The 24,208-nt window shown below is 46.6% G+C and overlaps 1 protein-coding gene across 3 annotated transcripts in view; it reads left to right on the top strand.

The window, feature by feature from the left end:
• LPIN2 (lipin 2) overlaps nucleotides 1-24,208 on the top strand; it is a 77,255-nt gene that overhangs the window by 27,218 nt on the left and 25,829 nt on the right. For all 3 annotated transcript variants that reach the window (XM_043889722.1, XM_043889721.1, XM_043889720.1), the window contains exon 2: nucleotides 15,729-15,929. In XM_043889722.1, coding sequence (XP_043745657.1) covers nucleotides 15,738-15,929 — 192 coding nt within the window. In that variant the 5' untranslated portion in view covers nucleotides 15,729-15,737. The remainder of the gene's footprint in view (nucleotides 1-15,728; nucleotides 15,930-24,208) is intronic.

Here is a 24,208-nt window from a genome sequence, read left to right as displayed (position 1 = left end):
AGGTGCTCACAAGTTTGTTCGCCGTTACTAATGTGTCTGAATTGTTTGCTGCTCTGAGTTTGCAAGTAACACAGCTAGACAGATTTCCTCCAGATGGTCACCTCATTTGGTTTGCCTGATGCTCGGTCCTGTGAGCCGGTCTGTTCTCCCCATCAGCCTGGGTGAGCCCAGGACTGCAGGTCTGGTCCGAATCCCATCACCTGTGTCAGCCAGGTGTTGGGCCAGTCTAGAGGGATGGGACACAGCTCCCTGAAGGGATCTAAATAAAAACCTTAGCTTTCTTGGCAAAATGGTTATCTTTGTCTATAGTTTGTGTTTTATACTCACATCTTAAGTAGTACACATTGAAAACCCTGCCTGTTCTACCAAAGAAAATATTAGACCCATATTCTAGTCATTCTTGCATACATTATCTCATTGAAAGTAGGGAAATTTTTTGTTGTTGATGCTGTTTTGCTGCTTGTTCTAAACATATATATTTCCTTTTTTTCCCCCTCTCTTTTCTTTGAAGCCTGTTGTCTAACCTAGAAGCATTGTCTGAGGCTCTCGCTTTCTTTAACTTAGGACATTTGTCTCAGTTGCTCTCTTGTGTCTGACTCTGCGGCCCCATGGGCAGTAGCCTGCAAGGCTCCTCTGTCCATGGGATTTTCCAGGCAAGAATACTAGAGTGGGTTACCATGCCCTCCTCCAGGGGATCTTCCCGACCCTAGGATTAAATTGGCATCTCCCGTGTCTCCTGCATTGACAGGCGGATTCTTTACCAGTGCGCCATCTGGGAAGCCCCAAATTTAGGACACTTAGGGAAGGTATTTTTCAATACCCTTAGGAATTGAGTGGAAATATTGTTGGATGTCAGTTCAAGTGTGTGATGACATCACCCTAGAACTCAGTGTGCCCTCGGTGTAGTGTCTTGGCTGCAGCCCCATCTGTGTAGAAAAGCCCTTCATCAGAAACTTGCCTGAAGCGGCCCCTGGGAGAGCTGGAGGGTAGGAGTGGGGGACTGTATTGTCTCTGGTGTCGCTCACTCTCTGGAACTCATCTGAACTCTGTGATCTGCAAGTAGCCAGACTGAGTTCAGGCGGGCCAAGGCGGCAGGGGCTGAGATTGTAAAAAGCCCTTTGTCATCTTTCTTTCATGTTCCAAGAAAGAATGAAGGCATGACCACGACAGACAGACAGTCTGAAGACTGAGATTATGTTAGGAAAGTCATTCCTTCAGGGACACGAGGCAGGACTGATGCACCCCTGGGTGTGTCCCTCCCCGGGCTCTGACTCCCCTGCTTGCGGTCGTCAGACACAGCTTGGCAAGCTGCCGTTGAGCTCACTTGTCCCCGTCACCCAGGGCGGTCTGGCCATCAGGATTCTTCAGGGCTCCTTGGTGATTCCGAGTCTGATGGCCATCAGAACCCCTGTGGAGCCCTAAGTGTGGAATACAGATTTCCCAGAGAGACAGAATCAGAATTGAGGGGGCAGTGGAGCCCAGGAATTGTTTTGTGTTCAAAACTACAGACTTGAGTCAAGTTTTCCCGCTGAAGGTCTTTTCTGTTGGAGGATCCAGCGCAGAGTTGGGTTTAGTTGTCACGTCTGTCGTCTTTCCGGTCACTGTCGCCCTTAGTCTCCCCTTTCCTGACCTTAGCTCCTGCGGGGAGTACTGATCAGGGACTTTGTGGAGCCCCCCTCAGTCGGGGTGGTCTGATGGCGTCTCCTCATTGGATGGAGCGCTTGTGTTTTGGCAAAAAGAGCACAGCTGTCATACGAGGTCCCTGGTGTTGGTGGTTTTGTTCTGTCGAGTTTCCCCACTTCATTGAGGTCCCTACTTCATGAAGGTGGCCTCTGCCAGACTTCTCTGCTGTAAAGTTACTGTTTCCTTTGGTGATGAGTATGAATCATGAGGAAGATAGTTTGAGAGCCTGTGGACACCTTGTTTCATGTCCATTGTCTTCACGGGAACTGTGATATGCTTGTGATGGTCTTTTATTCCCCTCATTCTCTACTTCTTCGTTGGAATTCCTCTTTAAGAGAAATCTGTTCCTCCTTCCTACTTTTGACTTAACATCAGTGTGGCCTCGAGAATACTCTGCAGGTTATAACCCATCAGATTTTGTTGTTGTGGGTGCTTTTTCACTTTGGCTCCTGTGTTCCCTTAACACACCCCTACGGCTGTGATTTTGAGCCCACGATTCCTACTTTCTGGCACCATGAGATGCCCTGACCCTGGACCTTGTACTGAAGGGCGGTATTTAGCAACCAGGACCTGGGCTCTCGTTTGCTTATTGCTTCCCATGTCCTTGGTTGTGGATCGCAGAAAGAGCAAGAATGTTACACGTGTTCTGGCCCAGGCATAAGCATGTCTGTATTTGTGCCTCTGTCCATGGAGACTTCCGATGCCTGTCCAAGGGTTGGTGTTAGCCTTCTTTCTAGTAAACTGTAATTTTAGAAGCCTCCCAGGTGTAATGATGACTCAGACTCCAGGATACGAATCTGTGGGCACGTATGGACCCGAAGGCTCTTGTGGCTTCGAGTACTTGCCGCTGATAGACGGTCTTCAGTTGCATAAATCGTCATTTCCCATCTTGGCTTAGTCGTCACTTCTTCTTACTATGAAAAGAGTTTTTATGCCACTCTTAGCCCTTGTAACTAAGGGATCTCAGTCTCCTAGGAGTGGACATCCCAGGTTCTTATAGTGGAGTAGAAATAGGTCTGGTTTCACAGCTCGTGTTCTTAACAGAACTTTATCGGAGAACCTGAGCACACCTGAGGGAAATGTCTGGTGGCCTGAGTGTATGTTAATAAACATACAGACCACGCAAACAAATGATAGTTGCCCTAAATTTCACTAAAGCCAGATTTGTCCTAATCCTTGGTTTTCTTTTTGGTAAGGCACTCTGCATTCTTTTTCTAAAGTGCAGCTTGCTTTCTAAAGCAGGTATTGTCTCTGTCAGACTTCATGAAGATAAACCCTTCAGGGAGGGGTTGTTTGGGTTGAGGATATTTGGGTTGTGGACTTCAGGCCTCCATGTGCTTGTCAGGTTAGTAGCTGTGAAATCAGTTAAGTGGTTGCAGTGAGTGACCTTCAAATCTCGCTGGGGTTGTTCATCTGCCTTGTTTCCCCCTGAACTTAACCAGGTACCATGTGATGCAAGCGGAGTGCCTTTCAACTCGGATATTAATGCATTGGGACACGTTGAAAATTTGAACTTGCTTTATCTGCGATATTAAGGTTCTGTGAAGCCATGAAAGGAAGACGAATTAAGTTTAACATGTCTTTCGATAGACCTCCAAACTCCAATAATATGTTCATTTGTTCGCATCTCACAGCTGTAATTGCATCTGCAGAAGATTCCTGATGTCACTTTCTGACTTCTAGGTCCGTGAGTAAAGAACTTCAGATAGTCAGGTGTTTGAAAGGAAATTGTGTCCTGCCAACATCTGGACTAAAGTGATGGTCATCACTGAGATTGCCGCATATGGTTTATAAAGAAACTTGCTAAGGTTGTGTGAAAGCAAGCCAGACAGTTTTCCTGCTTCGTTTTCAGTTGCTTATAGTTATCAGTGACGACCACCAAAACAGGTTAGCCACAAAGTTTTTTCCTTAGCTAGGAAATTTTAGGGTGAGTACATGTTCCTTAAATGTAGATTTATGATCATAATGTAATCAAATCTTTAAGGCCACTTCTAATAAAAAGCTTTAGCATTTTTCACATAGCATGGGCAGAACTTCTCAAAGCACTTGTGAAGTTCCTCCTTGTGCATAGCCCTGAACATTACGTGCACTTGGCATTGTTGTGCTTGGGAGCTTGTGGCCCAGGATACAGGAGCCCGGGCGCCTGAGGCAGACAAACCTGAGCTGTCGTCTGTGCTGTCACTGTGTCATGGTTTGACTTCAGGTACGTTGCGTATTTTTTTCTAAGCCCCATGTCTTGCTAGTAGAACGCATGTAACACTGCCTGACCTCCCCGTGAGAGTTCAGTGAGAGGAGGTGTGTTAAGTGGCGATTGGAAGGGTAAATGTCAGTGCGCCTCCCCTTCACCTGATCGCTTCCCCACGGCCAGCATGAGGAGGAACGCTGAATTGTAGCTTATGTTATGTGTGGTTTCTTAAGGATGTGCATAGTTCAGAACGTTAGGTCATGAACAAATGAAGAATTTGAATTTTTACCAGTGTAAGTGAATCTAAGTAACTCATACATATGGATGAAAACCCTAATTGATTAAACGGTTAAATTATTACCACTTTGTTAAATGATTTATGGAGGGATTTATTTTATTAGCAGACTCCCCTCAGTGCACCAAAGGTATCTTTGAAACAATACCACTCCTAAGTATTTACCCAAGGGAAGCGAAATTATGTTCACACCAAAACCTGTTCACAGTTCTAGTAGCTTCATTTGTTCGTAGTCTCCCCAAACTGGAAACAACCCAGAGTTTCTCAACTGCTGGATGGATAAACAAACTTTAAGACATCCACACAGCGGGATACTACTCAACAACAGCGAGGAATAAACTGCTGACCCCTGCAAGAATATTAGTCAGTCTCAATACATGATGCTAAGTGGAGGAAGCTGTAGTCCGAAGGGCATGTACTCAATGGCTCCAGCGATAAAACATTCTGGAAAAGCCAAGATAATAGGGACAGAGAACAGGTCAGTGGTTGGCTTGGGGTGGGGTAAAAGGATGGGATGCGAAAGAGCATGGGGGCATTTGAGGCAGCAGTGTAGTTCTGTGTCTTGATTTTCTTGATTGTAGTGACTTCTTCGTGGTTGCATGGTTAAAATTGTATACTCTGAAAGGGTTAATTTTACTCCTTGCAAAGTGCACCTTTTTAAATCTATTTTGAATAGTTCAAAGTACAGCTATATTTCATAGCAGAGTTGGCATAAACATTTAGCTATTTTTCATGTATTGATAGGTATAACCATTATACAAGGGTTGACTGATACCTTTCATGATTAATTATAAACAGAATCTTAAACTCAGCACATATCTTAATGATTTTACTTCCACACTTCTCTCTCAACTCTGGTGACATTCTGATCTCTCACCTCAGGTACAGGTAGATGAGAGCTGGCCATATTTTACCCGTGACAGGAAGAGAGGACTAGTTGCCAGAAAGCTTGGTTGCTTTGAGGTTTGAGGAGTAAAGGGAAAAGTGGTGAGGAGAGATGCAGGAATGAGAACCGTCAGTTTCTAGAGCTGCTGGTTTGAAGCAGATGTGGTCAGGGGAGGTGTGAAGGTTGAGGAGAGTCTTCGGGGCCTCCTTGTCCTCATGAGCTGCTTGCCGCTGATTTTGTTACGTGGAGTCTAAGGATGGGTGTCAGGTTGAGCTTGTAGTTCCCCTTGTGTGCGCAGTCGCTCAATGGTATTTGACTCTCTGTGACCCCAGGGACTGTAGCCCGCCAGGCTTCTCTGTCCATGGGGTTCTCCAGGCAAGAACGCCGGGGTAGGTTGCCACTTCCTTCTGCAGCAGATCTTAGCTCCCCTTGCTCTGTTGGCAGTTCTCTTGAAGGAAATGAATGCCCCGGGTACGTTGCCGAGCCTCAGGAAAATGAAACTTCTGTGACCAGCCGTTTACCGTGACGGCTGCACCTTGTGGTGTTGGGCGCTTTCCCGGAAACGGTCTGTCTGGTAGAAAACGACGAGCTAAGTGTGTCCTTTGTCACCTGCTCTCTGTGACCGTCTTGCCCAGTACCTGACCTCCCCCCAGGCTGTGGGCTGGGTGCTCTGCACCGGGACCTGCAGATCTGCACGGATGCGCTTTGTTCTCATGGGGGTATTTTTAGGTTCACCCGTCGGAGGCGGGTGTCATTAACTGTAACCCACACAGACGAGATCTATGCAGGCGTTTTCTCTGAGATCTTCAGCAGCATCGAGAGAAAAACGTTGATTTCTAAATATCTGAGCACGGCTTGTGGAAGGATGATTGGCCTCCACTGTTGGCATTTTTGAAGAACACATGCATGTGTTAAATACATACAGAGTTACACATACAGTGCCTTCCCTGCCTCCTTGGTTTCTCTGGTTAGTTGCAGTGGAGTGTGCTCCTCCTCCCTTCCCGTGTTGTTCTGGTCCCCAGGCCTCACCATCGTCCATCCGTTGCTCCATCCATTCCTTGACCCAGAAACACTTCTTAGTGACCTCCTGCCCTGAGCCACCGTGCCACGCTCTGGGGCAGTGGTGAAGTGGTAACACTTCTCTTGGTCGGAGCTGAGGGTCTGAAGGTGGTCTGGACAGTGAGCTCGTGGGCAGGGCTCGCCAGCTGTGAGGGGAAGGGCAGCTGTCCGGGGCCCACCTGGCCTCACGCCGCCTCCTGCCTGACCATTCTCATCCAGCTGTTTGTTTCTTCTTTTCCACTGTGCTCTGGGGGTTCACATTCTGTTGTGGACAGGCTTTATTTGTCCCCATCTCCTTCTCATCCAAGAAGCCTAAAACACCCTTGCTCCTCAAATAAAATATTAGATCAACAGCCGGAGTAGTTGATGGATTGAGAAGGAAACTGGTGTTGGATTTTGAAAGGTTGCCTTGAAAGTTCCTGGGCTGCTGCTGAGGGTCGAGGGTGGGGAAGTGATGGGTTTTGAAGATGAAATAGAGGACACCTTCAGTTGTCCCTGTGAAAGGCTGGCGCACAGTTGATAGAACCTAGGCCTCCCCTCAGGAAAGAGTGTTATTGCGATGGTGGCAAAGTGTCTTCCCCCTTTTCAACCTCACTCAGCCCAAGATAATCTTCATCTACTTTGTAGATAGTGAGTGTGGTGAGTTCATAGAGAAGTGAGCCCAGTGAGCAGAAATCTGTGCTTCCAAACTTCCTTAAAGAAAGTGTTTTGTGACAGGCTCAAAACCTCGATTTATCAACTAACCAGCCTTGGTGGCTAAGCTTAAGGCAGTTTCCTGTCCTTTCATTAAAAAAAAAAAAAAGTCTGAGTTGTTCAGTAGAAACTTTCTCTAGGTTACACCGAGGATGTTTTCTTGCTAATTTTCTTCCCAGGGTGTTTTCTGGGGGTGGGGGGAGGTGATAGAAGGCTCAGGGTGGCTTTATCAAGTCAGGGTCGGTACCAGCCTATCCGTGTGTAAATCTTTTGTGGATGGACATCAGAAATGGACTCTGAACAAGTCAAGGAAACAAAGAAAACTGTGACCATTGGTCATTCAGAGAGATGATGGAAGGGCAGGACCTCGGGCTGTGGACCCCTGTGACCATTGGTCATTCAGAGAGATGATGGAAGGGCAGGACCTCGGGCTGTGGACCCTGGTGGCCCCCCGGGTGAGTGCTCAGGGGGCTCACTCTGCCATTTCTGGTGGCTTGGCTCCACCACACTTCAGGAATATCTGTTAAGCCCAGTTTGAGTCAAGTGTCTCCCCAACGCGTCAGCCAGCTGATGCCAACCAAGGCCTGGGTCCCTCATTTCAGGATTAGAGATGAGAGCGTTGTGATCCCAGCACCCTGTTGTATTACCTTCTGAGCTCACCAGTGCATCGTGTATCTGTTCAATTCCAAAACAGAATACTGTTTGGAAAATTCTGTCTTCTGACATATCCTGAAGGCTGATTTGAGTAGTATGCTGGGTTGTGATTAGGGGATGAACCCCTAGGAAAGCAATCTGCCCAGGCCTGGTTTTTTTATACATGATTTTTGACAGAGCCACAGCTGTTCGTCCTAGACTGCCAAGTCCTATAAGCTGATCAGGTCAGCTGTTTGTTCACTGAAATGTACGCAGTTCAGAGTTTGTGGAGTCTGGATCTAACCTCGAGGTGATAGGTGTGCCTGGAGGACAGTATAGACTGTAGCCCAGACAGCCTGGTTTCCTGAACTCGCCTCATCGGGTTGGGAGGAGAAAGCACCTGCCGTGAGTACTGGAAGTCCGTAGAAGTCACGGGTCCTTAGGGGCCCACGTCTGGCTTTATGTCTGCACTGGGACTTAGGAGTCTGCATTCTGTCCTCCTCAACTTGAGTCTGTTGCAGACAGTCCAAGGACCACTCCTGGAGAAGCCCTGAGCTGCAGTGTGATCGTTGGACACACGAAGCTGGGACCTGGCTGCCTTCAGATGGTGAAAGTGATGGAGTTGCTCCTTTTTAGAAAAACAGCTGACAGGCTCGTAACCTACAGGAAACTGACTAGAACCCCCAAAGAATACTGGGGCCCAAAGAATACCGCACTCTTCCTAAATCTGGGTCCCTCCAGAAGGACCCTTCCACGTCCAGACACCAGGCTCAGGAAGAGTCCAGAACCCTGTTGTCTAGCATCCGAGGGGCTCGGCTCTGCTTGCCTTACCTGGCTCATCTTCATAATCAGTTATGAAATTTTGTTTAAAATTCGGGAAATTTTGTGTTTTCAGAAACTGCTCAGTACGCAAAATTTTGAGCCAATGTAATAAGTAAAATTCTTGAAGTTCAGCTGTGCTAGAAAGTTCCCCACCAAGTCTGTCCTTTCTGCTTCCCTCTCTAAGTTGATTTGTTCACTCACTGAAACAATATTGGCTGAATCCCAGCGAGGTGCCAGATGTGTTTCTAGCCCTGCCTGGAATTTGTGGCGTGCTCCTCACCTCATGCCTGCCTGGGGTCTGCCGCTGGTCCTGCTGCCTGTCTGTCCCCTCTGTGTCTCCTCTGCTCGAATGGGCCATGAGAGCTTCCCCACCCATGCATCGATCCTGGCCGGCCCAATGCCCAAGGGCGGGTCCGAGGCCTTGCATCACCTCCCCTTTGCCTCAGGCTCCCCACACCCTCCCAGTCACTGTCCCCGGGAACCCCCTTTGCTTGACCTGGTAAACCCCGATGACATTTTCACCCCAAAAACAAATACGTTCTGCCTCCTGTAGCCTTTCCTTACTCTCCCCTGCAGGTTTTTTTCCTTTCTTATCTAATCTTCCTCAGTCACCAAGACCGCGTGATCACCAGGTCTTCTGTAAATGAAGACAGTGTCTATGCTGCTTTCTCTTGCTGGACCCAGGATTCTGGGGGAAATAGCGCAGGACTTACGTCACAAGGCCTCACTCTGGTGCCTGGCATGAAGCCGGTCTTGGTTTTGTCCAACGGTATGAAGGTCTTCCCAGACACAGCCCAGGATGGTGGCTGCTTTGCTGGGCAAATTACGTCCTCTGTCACATTTCCCTTGAAGGAGTCACACCCTGCAGGATGGTTCTTGGTCTGTGAGGGACCTCCCCGCACGAGGCTCTCACGGCCCTCCTTTTCCATCATAACGGAGAGTCGTCTGGACGACTCAGCGTGCAGGCAGTCTGCCGGGGACCCTGGGGTTTTGGTCTGTGGACTTGCACACGGGGCCTTGTGGTCCTGGTGTGGGAGTGTGGAGGAGCCCCCTGCCCTTTGGGGCCCTGGCCCCGTGCTCTGGACGGGACACTGGGGGTGTGCATGTAGCGGGGATGCTTAGGTGTCCTGTCTTGTTGGATTTGGGGTTTCAGGAGGCCAGAGGGGCTCACAGATCGTCTGCTCTGTGGGGCCCTGGATCTGAGGGGCTCTCCTCATTGAGGTCAAGGCCTTTCCTCGTGCTGCTGTTTCCTGCTCTGAGTTCATAAAATGAGAATTAAAGGCAGCTACTGTAAAATAAGAAGCCACTGGCAGTCTGCTCTGATGGGGAAAGGGACAAAACAGAGAGGTGTCAAGTGAGGTGCTGCCTTGAGTCTCAGTGGGACCCTGTCCCAAGCATCTGCTGGCCCCGGGTCGTGTCCTGACTGAGTTTTGGAGGACAACACGTCCCCTGGGTGCTTGGGCCCCTGCCCTTCCAGGCCTAGAAGATGCTGCAGCGGACACCTGTTGTCTCCCACCTTCGGAGCAGTGATGTTCCCACCGGCTGGGGTCCCCTCCAGGTCCACGTATGGACCCCTTGGAGGACTCAGGAATCCTTGGACGGCTGTGGGGACTGGAGTGCAGCCCTCGGATCTCGGGAGAGCCTCAGGGTGGGGTAGGCAGACAGCACAGCATGCTCTGGCTCAGCCTTCACTTAGGAGTCTGCCCTGGGAGACCCAGATCCCCTTGGAGATGTGTGTTTGAGAACGTTCTTGAGAGATGTCAAGTGCAGAATGCAAGCTTGGTTGCCTGGAGCATAGCTAGACGCCGGACTGGGCGAGGTCATGGTGTGTTGGTGTTTGTTTCCTGAAGTTTCTAGAAGGTTCTGTTCCCTCTTAGCACATTCCTCATGTCTGTGAGCAGAGGTTGCAATGTTGAGGGTAAGTTCTCTGATAAAAGCTGTTCTTCTCTGTCCCTCGCGATCTCCCAGGATGTACACTTCCTAACCCGAGGGGCGTCCAGCAGCCGGCAGGTGGTCAACCCTGCAGGTGGGCAGGAGAGCCAGTGCGGCTCTGGACTCTGTGATCACTCTTATTTGTGGGGTCGAGTAGCATTATGTGAAAATAATACTCCGTTGTGGAAAGCAAAAAATCTGGGGGTTTTGTCAAGGCATTTATCATCAGTGACAGACAACGGTTCTGTCACTTAGAGATGCTGTTTAGGACATAGGCCCCAGAATCAGACTTGAGTTTGGTTATCGGCTTGACGACGAAGTGCAGCAACCTTGAATGTTGCTGAGCCTCCTTGCCTCGTATGATACCGAAGTCCTGGGTGGTTGTGAAGATTATATGAGATAACGTCCAGGTTAACACAGTACCTGACATGTGACAGACATGTAACAACTGCAATTGTGTTTGTTAGTGGTAGTAACTAGTTGTTGTTGTTCAGTTGATAAGTCGTATCCAACTCTTTGCGACCCCATGGACTGCAGCACTCCAGGCTTCCTTGTCCTTCACTATCTCCCAGAGCTTGCTCAGATTCATGTGGATCGAGTCGGTGATGCCATCCAACGATCTCATCCTCTGTCACACCCTTCTTCTACCCTCGATCTTTTGCAGCATCAGGGTGTTTTCCAATGAGTTGGCTCTTTGAAGCTTCAGCTTCAACTAGTAGTACCAGCTTACTAATATCGTACCCAGCATTATGAAGGCAAGCATTATTGGGCTTCCCTGGTGGCTCAGATGGCAAAGAATCTGCCGGCAATGCGAGAGACCGAGGTTCAATCCCTGGGTGGGGAAGATCCCCTGGAGAAGGGAACGGCTACCCACTCCAGCATTCTGGCCTGGAGAATTCTATGGACTGTATAGTCCATGGGGTCACAAAGAGTCGGAAATCACTGAGTGACTTTCACTTCATTTCACTTAAAGCTTAAAATACAGGTTTTGATTATATATGAGTGGTTTACAGTGTATCCATTTTTGTATTGATAACAATTTAGAAATCGTAATATTTTAACAGCTACTTGTATCTCTGAGGTTACTCTTCTTAATAAATGTGATTTTTTGATTGAACATGTCACTTCTAAATAGTTTGGGGTCAGTTTTTATCAGAGGGAATTTGTATTTGAACCACCTACTGATGCCTTCCTGTTTGTAAGTCTTTACTGCACATCATGGTGGTTGACTTTAGTTTCTCTGATTCTCAGGAAAAGCTGCTCAGCAAATCTTTAAACTTTTGGTAAATGATTGAATCTTGAAACCTCCCAGCTATTATTCCAGATGCTAGTGTATGTTTACTTTAAAATGTTTGATAAGCAGAGTCTGATAGTGAGATAAAACATCATGCTATTTGGTCTGTTGAGTTTTATGTGTGAAGGGCCATTTGGCCTCTGTTAATGTCTCAGTTGGTTACTGTCTGCTGACTTCTAACCATTTTTGGTTAGTGATCTGTCAGTGCCTCCTTCCCTGTCTTGGGAGCCCACCGACATGTAAGCCAGCCGCGGGCAGTGTGCTGCTGCCTGGCCCCAAATGCACTGCACACTGCGTGGACGGGACATCAGTCAGGCCTGTCCGTGCCTGCCCTAGTGTCTAGTTTTGGATCTTCCATTTAAAGAAAGTAAATTTTACTTCCGTTTGTTACAAAAATGAAAGTAAACCCAGTCATTTCGCTTCTTTTAAGGACTAAGAATGCTTAGCTCAGAAGAGATGAGACCTGATTGCGGTTGTGCAGTGAACTCCCTGGTGTGTGGAGGGGTCCGTTAGAGGAGGGAGGGGCGTGTGCAGTGTGGCTTCTGTGGACACAGCAGCCGGGGCCATCTGTCTGTGATGGGTCTCCTGGGGAAAGGGGTGTGAGTCTCTGTCCACTGGAAGCATCCAGGATTGGAAAGCCGGTAGCGTATGATGCTGCAGAAGATACTTGAGTCGTTCGCAGCTAAGGCTGCTATAACAAAAGACCACAAGCTGGGTAGTTTAAACAACAGGGATTTATTTCTCCTGGTTTTGAAGGCTGGCAAGTCCAAGATCAAGGTGCTGGCCAACTCTGTTCCTAATGAGGGCTTCTTGCTGGCTTGCCAGCGTTTTCTGAAGCCTGAGTGGATGGGGCCCCTCATCCCCCAGGTGCTGGGACCAGGCCTCCCTTTACTGTGTTCTCCAGCTTCACGATATGGGTGGGGTTGTTTTATATCTGCTGAAAGAAACCATTTGACAACCTGCGTTTTTCTGCATTTAGCGACTGGCGTTTACACAATAGACTTTCTTGTATGGCAGCCCGTCCTTTACCCATGGTAATTACAACCATCCTGAATAGACATAGTTGCGTTTAATTATGGGCTCTGTCCTCTAGTTGATGTAAGCTTATTAAACATTTAGTTTATAATGCGGTCGTTTACGTCTGAATGTAGATGCTCAAGTTATTTTTCAGTTTCTTTAAGAAGGCTGTATGATTTGTTATGAATTCTTTTTAGATTTGTAACACAACTCATTTTAAAATTGCTACTTTCAGGCATAATACAAAGATTGATAATGTGGGTGCTGTTGGTTTAACATATGTGCCATGACAGGCCAAGAGGGTGTTGTGAACATGTATCACCTACAGAATATGAAAATTCTGATGAACTGCTCTAGGTTGCTGAAAAATACTAAAAGAGTGAAAAGATGAACTGCTTCAGACTAAACTTTATTTCACTTCTGTTTTTGGAGACATTCTTAACATATAAAGATTTTGCACCATGACCCCAAAAACAAGGAACAAAAATATATTTATTCCCTTTTCCTCTAAATCAGTTGTAGTGCTCTTTTATATCAAAAAATTTAATTTTCCGCATCATTAGCCATTAGGGAAATGCAAATTGAAACCAGTATCACTACACACCTGTCATCAGGGCTGTCATAAAAAGTAGTGACATTTCTCAGGAAATGGCAACCCACTCCAGTATTCTTGCCTGAAAAGTCCCATGGACTGAGGATCCTGGTATAAACACACATACAAGTAGTTACATGTCTGCTATTATTATGATTATATTAAAAACTAGAATGTGAAAGTGCAAAAATAAATGTGATCATTTAAAAAAATAAAAAGTAGTGACAATGCCAAGTGCCGGCAGGGACTCAGAGACACTGCGTCTCTCAGACACGGCTGGAGGGAGTGGATAACGGGCCAGCAGCTCTGGTGGCTGCATTTGTAAAAACTAAGCAGACGAATCCCTTTGAAACCAGAGCTCAAACCTGGGCATTTTCCTCAGTCAGCTGAGAACTGGTTTTCACACAGAAACCCATAGAGGAATGTTTAAGCAGTTTTCTTTGTGATAACCAAAAATCTGAAATAGCTCAGCTGTTCCTCAACCAGTGAAGGAGGTGTATCCACTCCCATGAAATACTCAGCATTAGTAGAGAGGAACAAGCTGTTGGTGCGTGCACCAACCTGGATGAGACTCCATAGAGATGTGAGTGGGAAAAGGCAGTCCCAAAATGTTAGGTACTGTGTGATTCTGTTTCTGTACCCTCCTTAAAAATGGCAAAAATCTCAGCAGTGAAGAGCGGATCGGTGGTTGTCAGGGGTTAAGGAGGGAGAGCAGATAGAGGGAAAGCAGGTGTGTGTGACCATAAAAGGCCCACAAGACAGACTTTGTGATAACGGGATGTTCTCAGTCTGAACTGAGTCGGTGTCAACGCCCGATTACGATAACTGCACTGGAACTTTGCCATATGTTACCACTGGGGGAGGCTGGCAAAGAATACATGGGATCTCTTCATATTATTTCTTAGAACTGCATGTGTGTGAATCCTCAATTACCACAACATAAAAAGATCAGTGTTTAAAAATTTAATATGTGATGTTGATATATTCTGATAAAACACTATTTCTGCTCCACATCTGTTTCTTGCTTTCTTATTCCCTTTTAGTGATGATTTGTTTGTCCATTCCCTTATTCATTCAAGAAATCATTATCCAGCATTTGATACATGCTTCATTTGGCCTCACTATTGAGCTCAAGTCAGTTATCCTAGAACTGAAATCATACTAACTTGTCACTGTTTTATTAGCGTTCACCTCGTAAAGGACGCCCGCCACTGCATTCTGTTCTCAGTAGTAAGTTCCCCGGCTGGTTTACATCCCCACAGCCAGCTGCAAAAGCCAGGTGTATTTTGGGGCCTTGCTGGCACTGGCTTCAAAATACTCAGGGCATTTTCCAGGTGACGCTGTTGTGGCTCGGCTCCATGATGTGGAGCTCGGCCTTGATAGCTGTGCACGAGAGCAGGAAGGAGTGTGTGAGTGGGGTCCAGTCGCCGGCTCTCCTGTGAAGCGCGTGGGCATCTCTGCGGCAAGGGCGCTGGGGGCCCTGGGCTTGTGCAGGCGGGGCGTGTGTTCTTCCAGTTCAGCTTTGGACTTTCCTACGAGCTAGAATGTGCTCTCTGGGACTTCTCTGAGCCTGTAACTTTGATCTCAAGATCAAAGCGTTTGATCCAGGTTTAGGCAGCCGTGCTGATGGTGAACCCCCTGCAGAAGAGCCCGTCGGGTCTCTGCTTTGGTGAAAGTTGAGGCGGGGAGGGTCTCTTGTCAGGGTTGTGTTCCCCTCCTCAGGAAGGTCTTTTCCTCGGTTGTGCTTCGACACTCCGCTAGGAGAGCCAGTGTCTAATGGATGAACTGTGGTTGTGTGGGTCACCGGAAATGAAATTTGACGACCTTAGCACTAAAGAGGGGCTAACGGCAGAGCTGGGGACATGAGCCCCCATCCTGTGGTCAGGTGAAGCGGCTGCCCTGCGCCCCAGCCAGGCACCCTCGCCTTTTTGACCCTTCCTGGAGGACACTCTGCAGTCTGCTGGTCCTGATTTAAATAGTGAATTGTCGTTAAGGAACAGGATTAAACCCCTTTTCTGTGCTTTGAACTTTGTGGAACGTGAAAGTGTGTTCTTTGGAGCTGTGCGGAAGCTCTGAAGGGTTTATTATAAATCCGTTCAGCCCGGCCTTGCTCACCAGTTGTTTAAGCTAACATGTCTCTGAACCTTAGTCTTAACTCTATAGAAAACCAATCTCTCACTCACACAGTTCTCGACAGGAGCTTCCTCTTGAGGGTGATCTTCACTCACTGTTCTGCATGGCTTCTTCCTCAATGGATGCATTTCACGCAGGACCCAGCCGTCTCGGGCAGGAGGGCTGAGTGGTGTTGGGGTTCTTTGGTGGTTCCTGCAGGTTCTGTACTTTGGGGGGAAGCACCTCGTGGTAGCAGGCTTGATCCGAGATGCTGAAAGAGGAAAGGGGACTTCTGCATGCCCAGCTGGGCCGCCTCTCAGTTCCACAGTGGACGGTCTGGGGCTGCCCATGCGTGGACGTGTGTAGCCACCACTTCAGCATGACGCAGAGGGGCGAGCATCACAGGGGGATAATAGTCTGGGGGACACGTGGGCCGTGCAGTCACTGCAGTTTTTTCTCTGCCGTTGTCATTAGATCCACAAACTCAGTGTTAACATCTCATCCAATTTGTTCTGTCTCTTTTAGTCTCAAACCATGAATTATGTGGGGCAGCTGGCGGGACAGGTGATCGTCACAGTGAAGGAGCTCTACAAGGGCATCAACCAGGCCACGCTGTCCGGCTGCATCGACGTGGTGGTTGTGCGACAGCAGGATGGCTCCTACCAGTGCTCACCCTTCCACGTGCGCTTCGGGAAGCTGGGGGTCCTGAGGTCCAAGGAGAAGGTGGTGAGTGCGGGTCGCGTGTGGTCTGTCCCCTGGGAGGTGGGCTGCAGCAGGGTCAGCCCTTCCCGTGAGCTCCCGGGACCTCTGCGTGCTTCTGTTTTGAGAACCTGTCTGCAGCTGAAGACAGCAGTGTGGGAAGTCCACCCTTCATACTGTGTTTGAGTTTGCTTCTAAATCCACAAAGCTCTCCTGCAGGAAGCCTTGGGGGAAAAAGAAGTGAAAATCATTTTAATAACCCTGTGTGTTGCAACTTAGAAAATCCAAACCCAAACTAGAGTTATAAATGGGGAAATCAGGTGTATTTAGAAAAATGCCTTTACCTTATACAGCACTTGAAAATATTTAGTGTGATGCCTACAGATCAACTGAATAGAATAGGTTGGTGTGCTCAGGAATATATTTGTTTAAATGAAATTAATGCCGAAGTTCTACATTTCTTTTTGCAAAGCTGTAAAATCTTGTTGTAAATACCAGGACTTTTTCACAAATCTGACTGAAGTGAAAATCCACAGGCTTTTATTATTTTAGGGATGATTTCTTTCAAAAAGAAGGTGTTGGTTTTCCTTTTTCTTTTCTTTCTTTTTTTTTTTTTTAAACATGCTTTTCCCTTCAGGTTAGGGAGCACTTGGGAGGTCTGTTAGTGTATCTGAGTGATGTCAGTCATGTTGGAAAAAGCTGAGCTAAGAGTAAGCTTCGCAGGTACATATTAGTGATTTTCTTTCTACTCCTGTCCCACATTGTCGCCCTAAACAGCATAAGGAGATTCTGTCAGGATTTTCAACCCCAGTGAAAGATCTACAGAAGTACATGTCAGAGGACCAGTGTCTTAAGTTGCAGACATCTTTTTTTTTTTCAGATTTTGGCTAATCACACAGGTGATCTTACTGTTTAAAATAGAAATTTCCCTGTCTTAATTGAACTTATATTATTTGGAAAGAGACTGGAGGACCAGAGTGGTGGGGCTTGTGTGGGCCGGCCTCTGTTCAGAGTCCCGATTTAGAAACCACAAGAAGCGGCGATGTCCTGAGGGACTAGGAAACTTTCCACTGCAGGCATGTTTAGCCACAGTTGAGCGTCCCTGGAATTTTTTCTTACTTTCTGGTAACGGTATTCTGGTGTGCTTTCAGACTGTATCAGCTTTGGGAGAATTAGCAACCGTTCCTGCACTCGAATTTCCCGGTAATTGTGCAAGGATCTGTTTGTAAAATTGACTCATAAGGCTTCCCGCCCTCCACTTCCCCTCTGTGACCTGGGTTTTTGGTCAGACAATTGGACAAGTCATCTGGCCTCTGAACTGGAACCTGCAGGCTGATGTGTGTACACCTGTGTGCATCTGTGAGTGTGACTGGGCAGACAGTGGCTCTGTTCCTGCATGCTGTGTGCCTCTCAGATAGTAATCCAGTTTCTTTATGCAGCTGCACGCATCATTGTCCTATGTAAATAGCTCGTCAAACTTGTAGTAGAAGTCTATCCATGAGGCCCAGGAAAAGAGAAAAGTTCTTTCCTATTCCTTCCCTTGGTAGCCCAGAGACCCAAAGGATATATTTGGGAGGAAATTTGGCTGTTGACCAAAGCATAGCATTCCTGTGACGGTAAAACCAAAACCATGTCTGCCTTGAGATACTGGCAGTTTGGAGAAACTCTGTTATTTTAGGTCATTTGGATTAGGGAAAGCTGTCTATTGATTTTATTTTATTATTTTAGGTTATTTATTTATTTGGCTGTGCTGGGTCGTAGTTATGACATGTGACCCCTGACCAGGGATCCAACCCGTGGCCCCTGCATTGGAAGTGGGGAGTCTTAGCCACTGAACCACCAGGGAAGTTGACTTTAAATTAAAAACCCAATTTTCAATTATGGGGACACCTATGAAGTGAACTTGAGATCATAACCACTTTAAAACCTCTGGTTTTTAAGGGAAGAGGCAGTGTAATAATTTTTCCACTGCCGTTGCCATGTTCTTTGCTTGATAGAACACAGTACTCCCTGTAATTTTCATAATTCAAGAGTTTACTTTCAGAAGATAAAGATGTACTTGATATTTTTAAATATTAATTTTGTTGATTTAACACAAAACTGATGATTTAATTGCTTATCAAAGGTAAATAACCCCATGTATTAGGACAGTTTCCATCGTGGATGATGAAAGTCCACCTCACACTAGCTTAGGCAAAAAAGGGATTATATTGGCCTGTGTAACTGAAGTCCAGGAGGATTTGAAATACTCAGGACTTGACTTAGAGCCGCTGAAGGTGTCACCAGAGTCATCTCCCCTCGCCTTTCAGCCCTGCTCCCTTTGTGTCTGTCTGTCTGTCTAACGCACAGTGGCTGCCACACATGCAGGCTGACTTCTGTCGACTCGGCAGCCACAGTGGGAAGACAGCCTCTCCTTTCTGCAGAAGTACCAGAGTTGGTCTCCCTGTCACACTTGGTCACATACATCTCGGGGCCCAGTCACCACAGCAGCGGGTGAAACGTATTGATCGGCCTGGCTGGGGCAGCAGCACCCCCTCTTCTCTCTGTAGCCACTGGAAATAGGTGGTCTGAAATAGAGGAAACTGGATCTCCAAAGGGAACAGATATATGCCCACCCAGAGAGTGGCCAAAACACGCGCCTACTGCCGCCAGCATCTCCCAAGATTAGTTCTGTTTCAACATCTGTCATATGTGTTGAGCAAAAGGCACAGTGTAGGAAATATGACCATATGGAAATGAGTGTTTTAGAAACCAGTTTACTAGAAGTAAACTTCTTCCTTGGGCTTCCCAGGTGGCTCAGCTGGTAAAGAATCTGCCTGCAGTGCCAGAGATATGGGTTCAATCCCTGGCTTGGGAAGATCCCCTGGAGAAGGCGACGGCTACCCACCCCAGTATTCTGGCCTGCAGAATTCTTGGGGTTACAAAGAGTTGGGCACAACTAAGCGACTTTGACTTTACTAAAAGTAATATTGGCACATCAAAATGAGGGTTCTCCTGGTGGACACAGAAGCTGAAGGAGAGGGTGGGACGAATGGAGAGAGGAGCATGGAAACATATACACTACCATATGTAAAACAGATAGCCAGCGGGAGTTTGATGTGTGATGCAGGAAGCTCAGACTGGTGCCCTGTGACAACCTGCAACGGTGGGATGGGGTGGGAGGGAGGTTCAAGAGGGAGAAGACGTATGGATGCTTACGGCTGGTTCATGCTGATGTATGGCAGAAACCAGCACAATATTGTAAAGCAATTATCCTCCAAATAGAAGTAAATAAATTTTTTTAAAAATTAAAAACTTAAAAAAAACAAAGAAAAATGAGGGTCCTCTTTAATAAAATAGACACCTTGGGAAGCATTTATTCCAACTTGGTGCCATCTCTCAAAATATTTTTAGTGTTTTTCCTTTGAGACCTAAAGGACTCATGGCATATTCCTTGAAGTATTCTCAGTATTGGCCCAATCTTGATGTTAGATTTAATTTTTGGAAAGAACCAAGCTCCATTTAGAGACAAATCAAGAGACCAAAGTACGTCGTCATACTGAGAAATGTCACATTTGGGGATTCCTGGCAGTCCGGTGGCTGGGACTCGAGGCTTTCACTTCCAGGGGTCAGGGTCCAATCCCTGGTGGAGGACCTAGGATCCTGCATGCTGCGTGGCACCCCACCCCCTCAAAAAGAGTCACATTTGATCCCTAAAAATAAGAACCATAAATGTAAACCAAAGGGTTAGCTGTTTAAGAATGGGTTTGAAGCAGACTTTGAGTATGCATCCTGCAGAAGCGTTCTTCCGTCCCCGGGTACGTCAGATAAAGGGGGACCTCCAAAAGTGAGTGTTTTGAAGAATGGTATTAGCTTAAATCTGTTATTTTTTTTTTTAATCTAAGATAGAATAACTTTAAATATTTCATTTGTCCTATTCAGTTTAACTTTCAAATTTTATATAGCAGTCAGTCAACAAACATGGGTTATTTAAATTATATGTTTGACTCTAGTTGAATAAATTAAGTCATCCTGAGAAACTTGAAATTTGGCATTATGGAGCAAATTTTTTTTCTTTTCTTCAGTTCTCACATAACTTTTTTGATTGGAGACAGTCTTCCTATGACTTGGGAAGAAGCTGCCGTTATTTCCGCTGCTTCAGAAGCCTTGAAAAGTGAAGTTGCTCAGTCGTGTCCGACTCTTTGCGACCCCATGGACTGTAGCCCACCAGGCTCCTCTGTCCATGGGATTCTCCAGGCAAGAATACTGGAGTGGGTTGCCATTTCCTTCTCCAGGGAATCTTCCTGACCCAGGGATCGAACCCAGGTCCCCCGCATTACAGGCAGGCGCTTTAACCTCTGAGCCACCAGAGAAGCCCTCAGAAGCCTTACATGACTCTAGATACATATGTGACTTCAACTAGTTTATTATGAAAGAAAACTTGAAACACTTGTCTGAAAGTATGTCTTTTCTTGGCTCGGGAACTTGTTGCAGCATTTTGTTTTAGGAGAGCTAGAGTTCTCGTCATATGCCCCTTTTTTAGTAAACGTTCTCAGTAATAGCACTGAGAAGGGCCAGCTGGGAGGCGAGTGAGGGTTCGTGCTTGTCCTGTGGAAACTGTTTCATGCTCCTCTTTGTTTTAACAAGGAAAAGAAAAATGAGTTTTGTGTAAAATAATCATTAACATTTCTGAAATAGGGAATTTTTTACATAAGGTTTTTCACTTATTTTGGATTCATTTCTTAGTTGCCAATTTTTCTGATTTCCTTTTATAGTGTTATCCTTTTCTTACAGTTGTATAATTAACACACCGACCGCCTGTATTCAAAGGCCATACTTGATAAGTTTAAACACACATGTGCACCCATAAAAGTCGCTCAGTTGTGTCCGACTCTTTGTGACCCCGTGGACTGTAGCCCACCAGGCTTCTCTGTCCCTGGGATTCTCCAGGCAAGAATACTGAGTGGAAAGCTGTTCCCATCTCCAGGGGATCTTCCCAACTCAGGAGTTGAACCTAGGCCTCCCGCATTGCAGGTGGATTCTTTACCGTGAGCCACCAGGGAAGCCGTCACCGTGACACGGAGCCTTTCACCGCCCTGTGCTCTTAGTCTCCTCCACTCTGACGGTTCCTCAGGCTTTGTTTCATGGTTTTGACATATTTTTTAGTTTATTTTAGATGTACAGACAAGTTGCAAGTGCAGTTTTTAAAGTTTCCATATACCCTTCACCCAGCCTCTTCCCTTCGTGTTCACTTTCCACATGACTGTAGTACGATGATCAGAACCCGGAGGTCAACATCAGTATAAACTGTCAGCTAAAGACCTTATTGGAAAAGACCCTCATGCTGAGACAGATCGGAGGCAAAAGGAGAAGGGGGAGACAGAGGATAAGATGGTTAGATAACGTAAGCAACTCAGTGGACATGAATCTGAGCAAACTCCAGGATATGGTGAAGGACAGGGAAGCCTGGCGTGCTGCAGTTTGCGGGATCGCAGAGGCGCAGACGAGTAAGCAGCTGAACAACAAACAACAACGGAGACCTTACTAGCACTTCACCAGTGTTTCTGCTCCTGTCTCTTCTCTGCTGCAGGATCCCTCCTTGCTGTTGCCCTGGGCTCTCTGCAGTCCTGTCTTTCCTTGTGACCTTGGCTTCTTAGAGTGCAGAACAGTTACAGTGTAGCTTGTCTCTCAGTTTGAATTCTCTGATGCTTTCTTCGTTGGGTGAGAATGACACCACATGAGGCGCACCCTCCTTGCTGCTGGTGTTAATTCTGCTTGCTGTTGAGTGGTGGCTGCGAGATTATTTGTGGGAAGAAATCTTGAGACTGTGCGCATATCCTGTCTCTCATTATGTTCTCACCAGGAATTTTAGGGGGCAGGGTAGACTTTGCTGTGTGTGATTACTGTGGTGTTTCCCAAGTGGTGACTTTGTTTCCATTCTTCCTGCTCCACTTACTTATTGAAAGTGTACTTTGTCAAACAGCTATTCTCTTATTTACTTAGCTATTCAATTATTAGATTGGTGTGGACTCATGGATATTAATTTTACCCTATGGATCATAATCATTATTATCATTATTTCTGTAGTTGCTAATATTGTCCCAGATTCAGCCGTTGTTAGCTCTTTCGAGCTGAGTGCTTTTGAAATGCTCCCATCATTTTTTGAGCACTTCCTTGTTACTTTCTGGCACTGAAAGATATTCTAGGAGAATCTACTCTCCCTGCCTCAACCCTGGAATTATTATTATTTCTCCAAGGGAGTTTTTGAACTGTGGTGTTGGAGAAGACTCTTAAGAGTCCCTTGGACTACAAGGAGATCAAACCAGTCAATCCTAAAGGAAATCAGTCCTGAATATTCATTGGAAGGACTGATGCTGAAGCTGAAACTCCAATATTTTGGCCACCTGATGCGAAGAACCAATTTATTAGAAAAGACTCTGATGCTGGGAAAGATTGAAGGCGGGAGGAGAAGGGGATGACAGAGGATGAGATGGTTGGATGGCATCACTGACTCAATGGACATGAGTTTGAGTCAACTCCGGGAGTTGGTGATAGACAGGGAAGCCTGGCATACTGCAGTCCATTGGGTCGCAAAGAATCGGACACTGAGCGACTGAACTGAAGGGAGCTTTGGTTTCTTTGATTGGAGAACGGTGTCTGGAAACAAAGATCTGGTTGCTGGGTACACCCACTGGTCTGAGGTGCAGTTGCCTGTAGCTCCCTAGCCGGCAGAGCTGAAAGATTCACGTGTGTAAGTACCTATATCTGTACCTGCCTGTAAGAACTGGGGGTTTGCAGCATCCCCCCCGTTCCAACCTGGCGCCTCAGAGCTCATCTCATTGCAGCGTCTTTGACAGTGAGCACCATGTCTTTCATTATCCACAATAAGCAACATGTTTGTTCAGTCCTAGAATACACATAAAGGGGTTTCAGGATTGTGAGCCCACATCTCTGTGATTAAAAAGAAATCACTAACTGCAGTACAGTATCTGTTCATAGTTTTTTTTTGCATTTAAACCTAGAATTCTATAGTGTGCATACTGTTCTCCAAAGTTACTTAGGTTCCTTTTCTTCTTCCCTTAAACACAGTTATGTTGTTCATACATGGGATTTTTATAACAAGCATTGACAGCATACGTCAACTAATATTGTTTAACACGATGTTTGGTTACTCCTGGGAAGATGGAGCTGGAAGGTGGGCCAGGCTCAGCTGTGGTCAGAAGGGATCACTGGTCCTCAGTGGAAACAGGCAGTGGCCCGTGCAGCTGTTCGCACCATGAGGGCCGTGCAGAGCTAAGGACACTGGGGTCATAGATTGTTCCAGCCTACGTCTATATGATGCCTTTGTGTGTTTGTCTGTATGTTCCCAAACAGTCTAAAGCCAGGGTTCACAAGTTACTGGTAAGAGTTTTGAAAGTCAGTATTTATTATTGTAAAATATAAGTATTTATTCAGAATCTGCAGATAAACAACTGCATTATTTTTAAATGATCTGGCAGTATTTCATTTATATAAACACTCCTCACTTTGCATAGTAATACAGACAGTGAAAATGAGCAAGCTGAAACCCTGCAAAAGGGAATTTAGTCAGTGAGGGAAGTTAGGGTTCTTCCATGACCTCTGTAAGCTTTGGTCAAAACTTGCCACAACTCTTACTGGGTTATAAATGTACAGGCAAATGAAAAATAGTATAACAGTACTTAGTGCACTGCAATTCAAAACATGAGAAATAACGAGAATTAAGTGTCTTATTTCTCCACAAAACTCTCATCAGGAGTGGTGTGAACAGCTCTTGCCTTCTTGACGTAACACTTGCGCTGTGGAATGAGTGTCTTCTCATTGTCTTAGCAGCTTGCCCTGCTCCTTTCTGAATCTGCCTCCGCTTCCAGCTTTTGATCCTTTGGAATTGCCATGTCCTGAGGCACCTCGGGGAGTTGTTGCTTTTGCCTGAGGGCTTTGCCCAAGTCCCTTCCTCTCCATCTGCATCCTTTGTCTCAGCCCCTTCCCTCGGTTCTGGGATAAACTTGCCTCCAGATTCCTCTGGCTGCACATTCTGGGTCTCTTGTTTGCCTGCCTGGCTGTTTCTTCTGTAACTGCTGATGTCCGTTTTGGCTTCTCTGTCAGTACTGGGACTGTTTGTTTCTTTAACTGCCCTTTGGTCCTGGCCAGTGTCCTCTTTCCGTTGTGCGTTTTATAAGGTGTCCGCTGGGTTTGTCACTGGGAGACCAGGAGGCAGCACAGCCACACGCTTTGCCACCTGTGGCTGAACTGAGGGACAGATGTGCTGGGACTGGTCACTGACAGGCTCTGAAGAAGCGACGTGATGA

The sequence above is a fragment of the Cervus elaphus genome, chromosome 27 (genome assembly GCF_910594005.1).
Source record: "Cervus elaphus chromosome 27, mCerEla1.1, whole genome shotgun sequence".
NCBI classification, from domain to species: domain Eukaryota; kingdom Metazoa; phylum Chordata; class Mammalia; order Artiodactyla; family Cervidae; genus Cervus; species Cervus elaphus.
The sequence above is the reverse complement of the archived record's forward strand: the minus strand, read 5'-3'. Positions and strand labels throughout refer to the sequence as shown.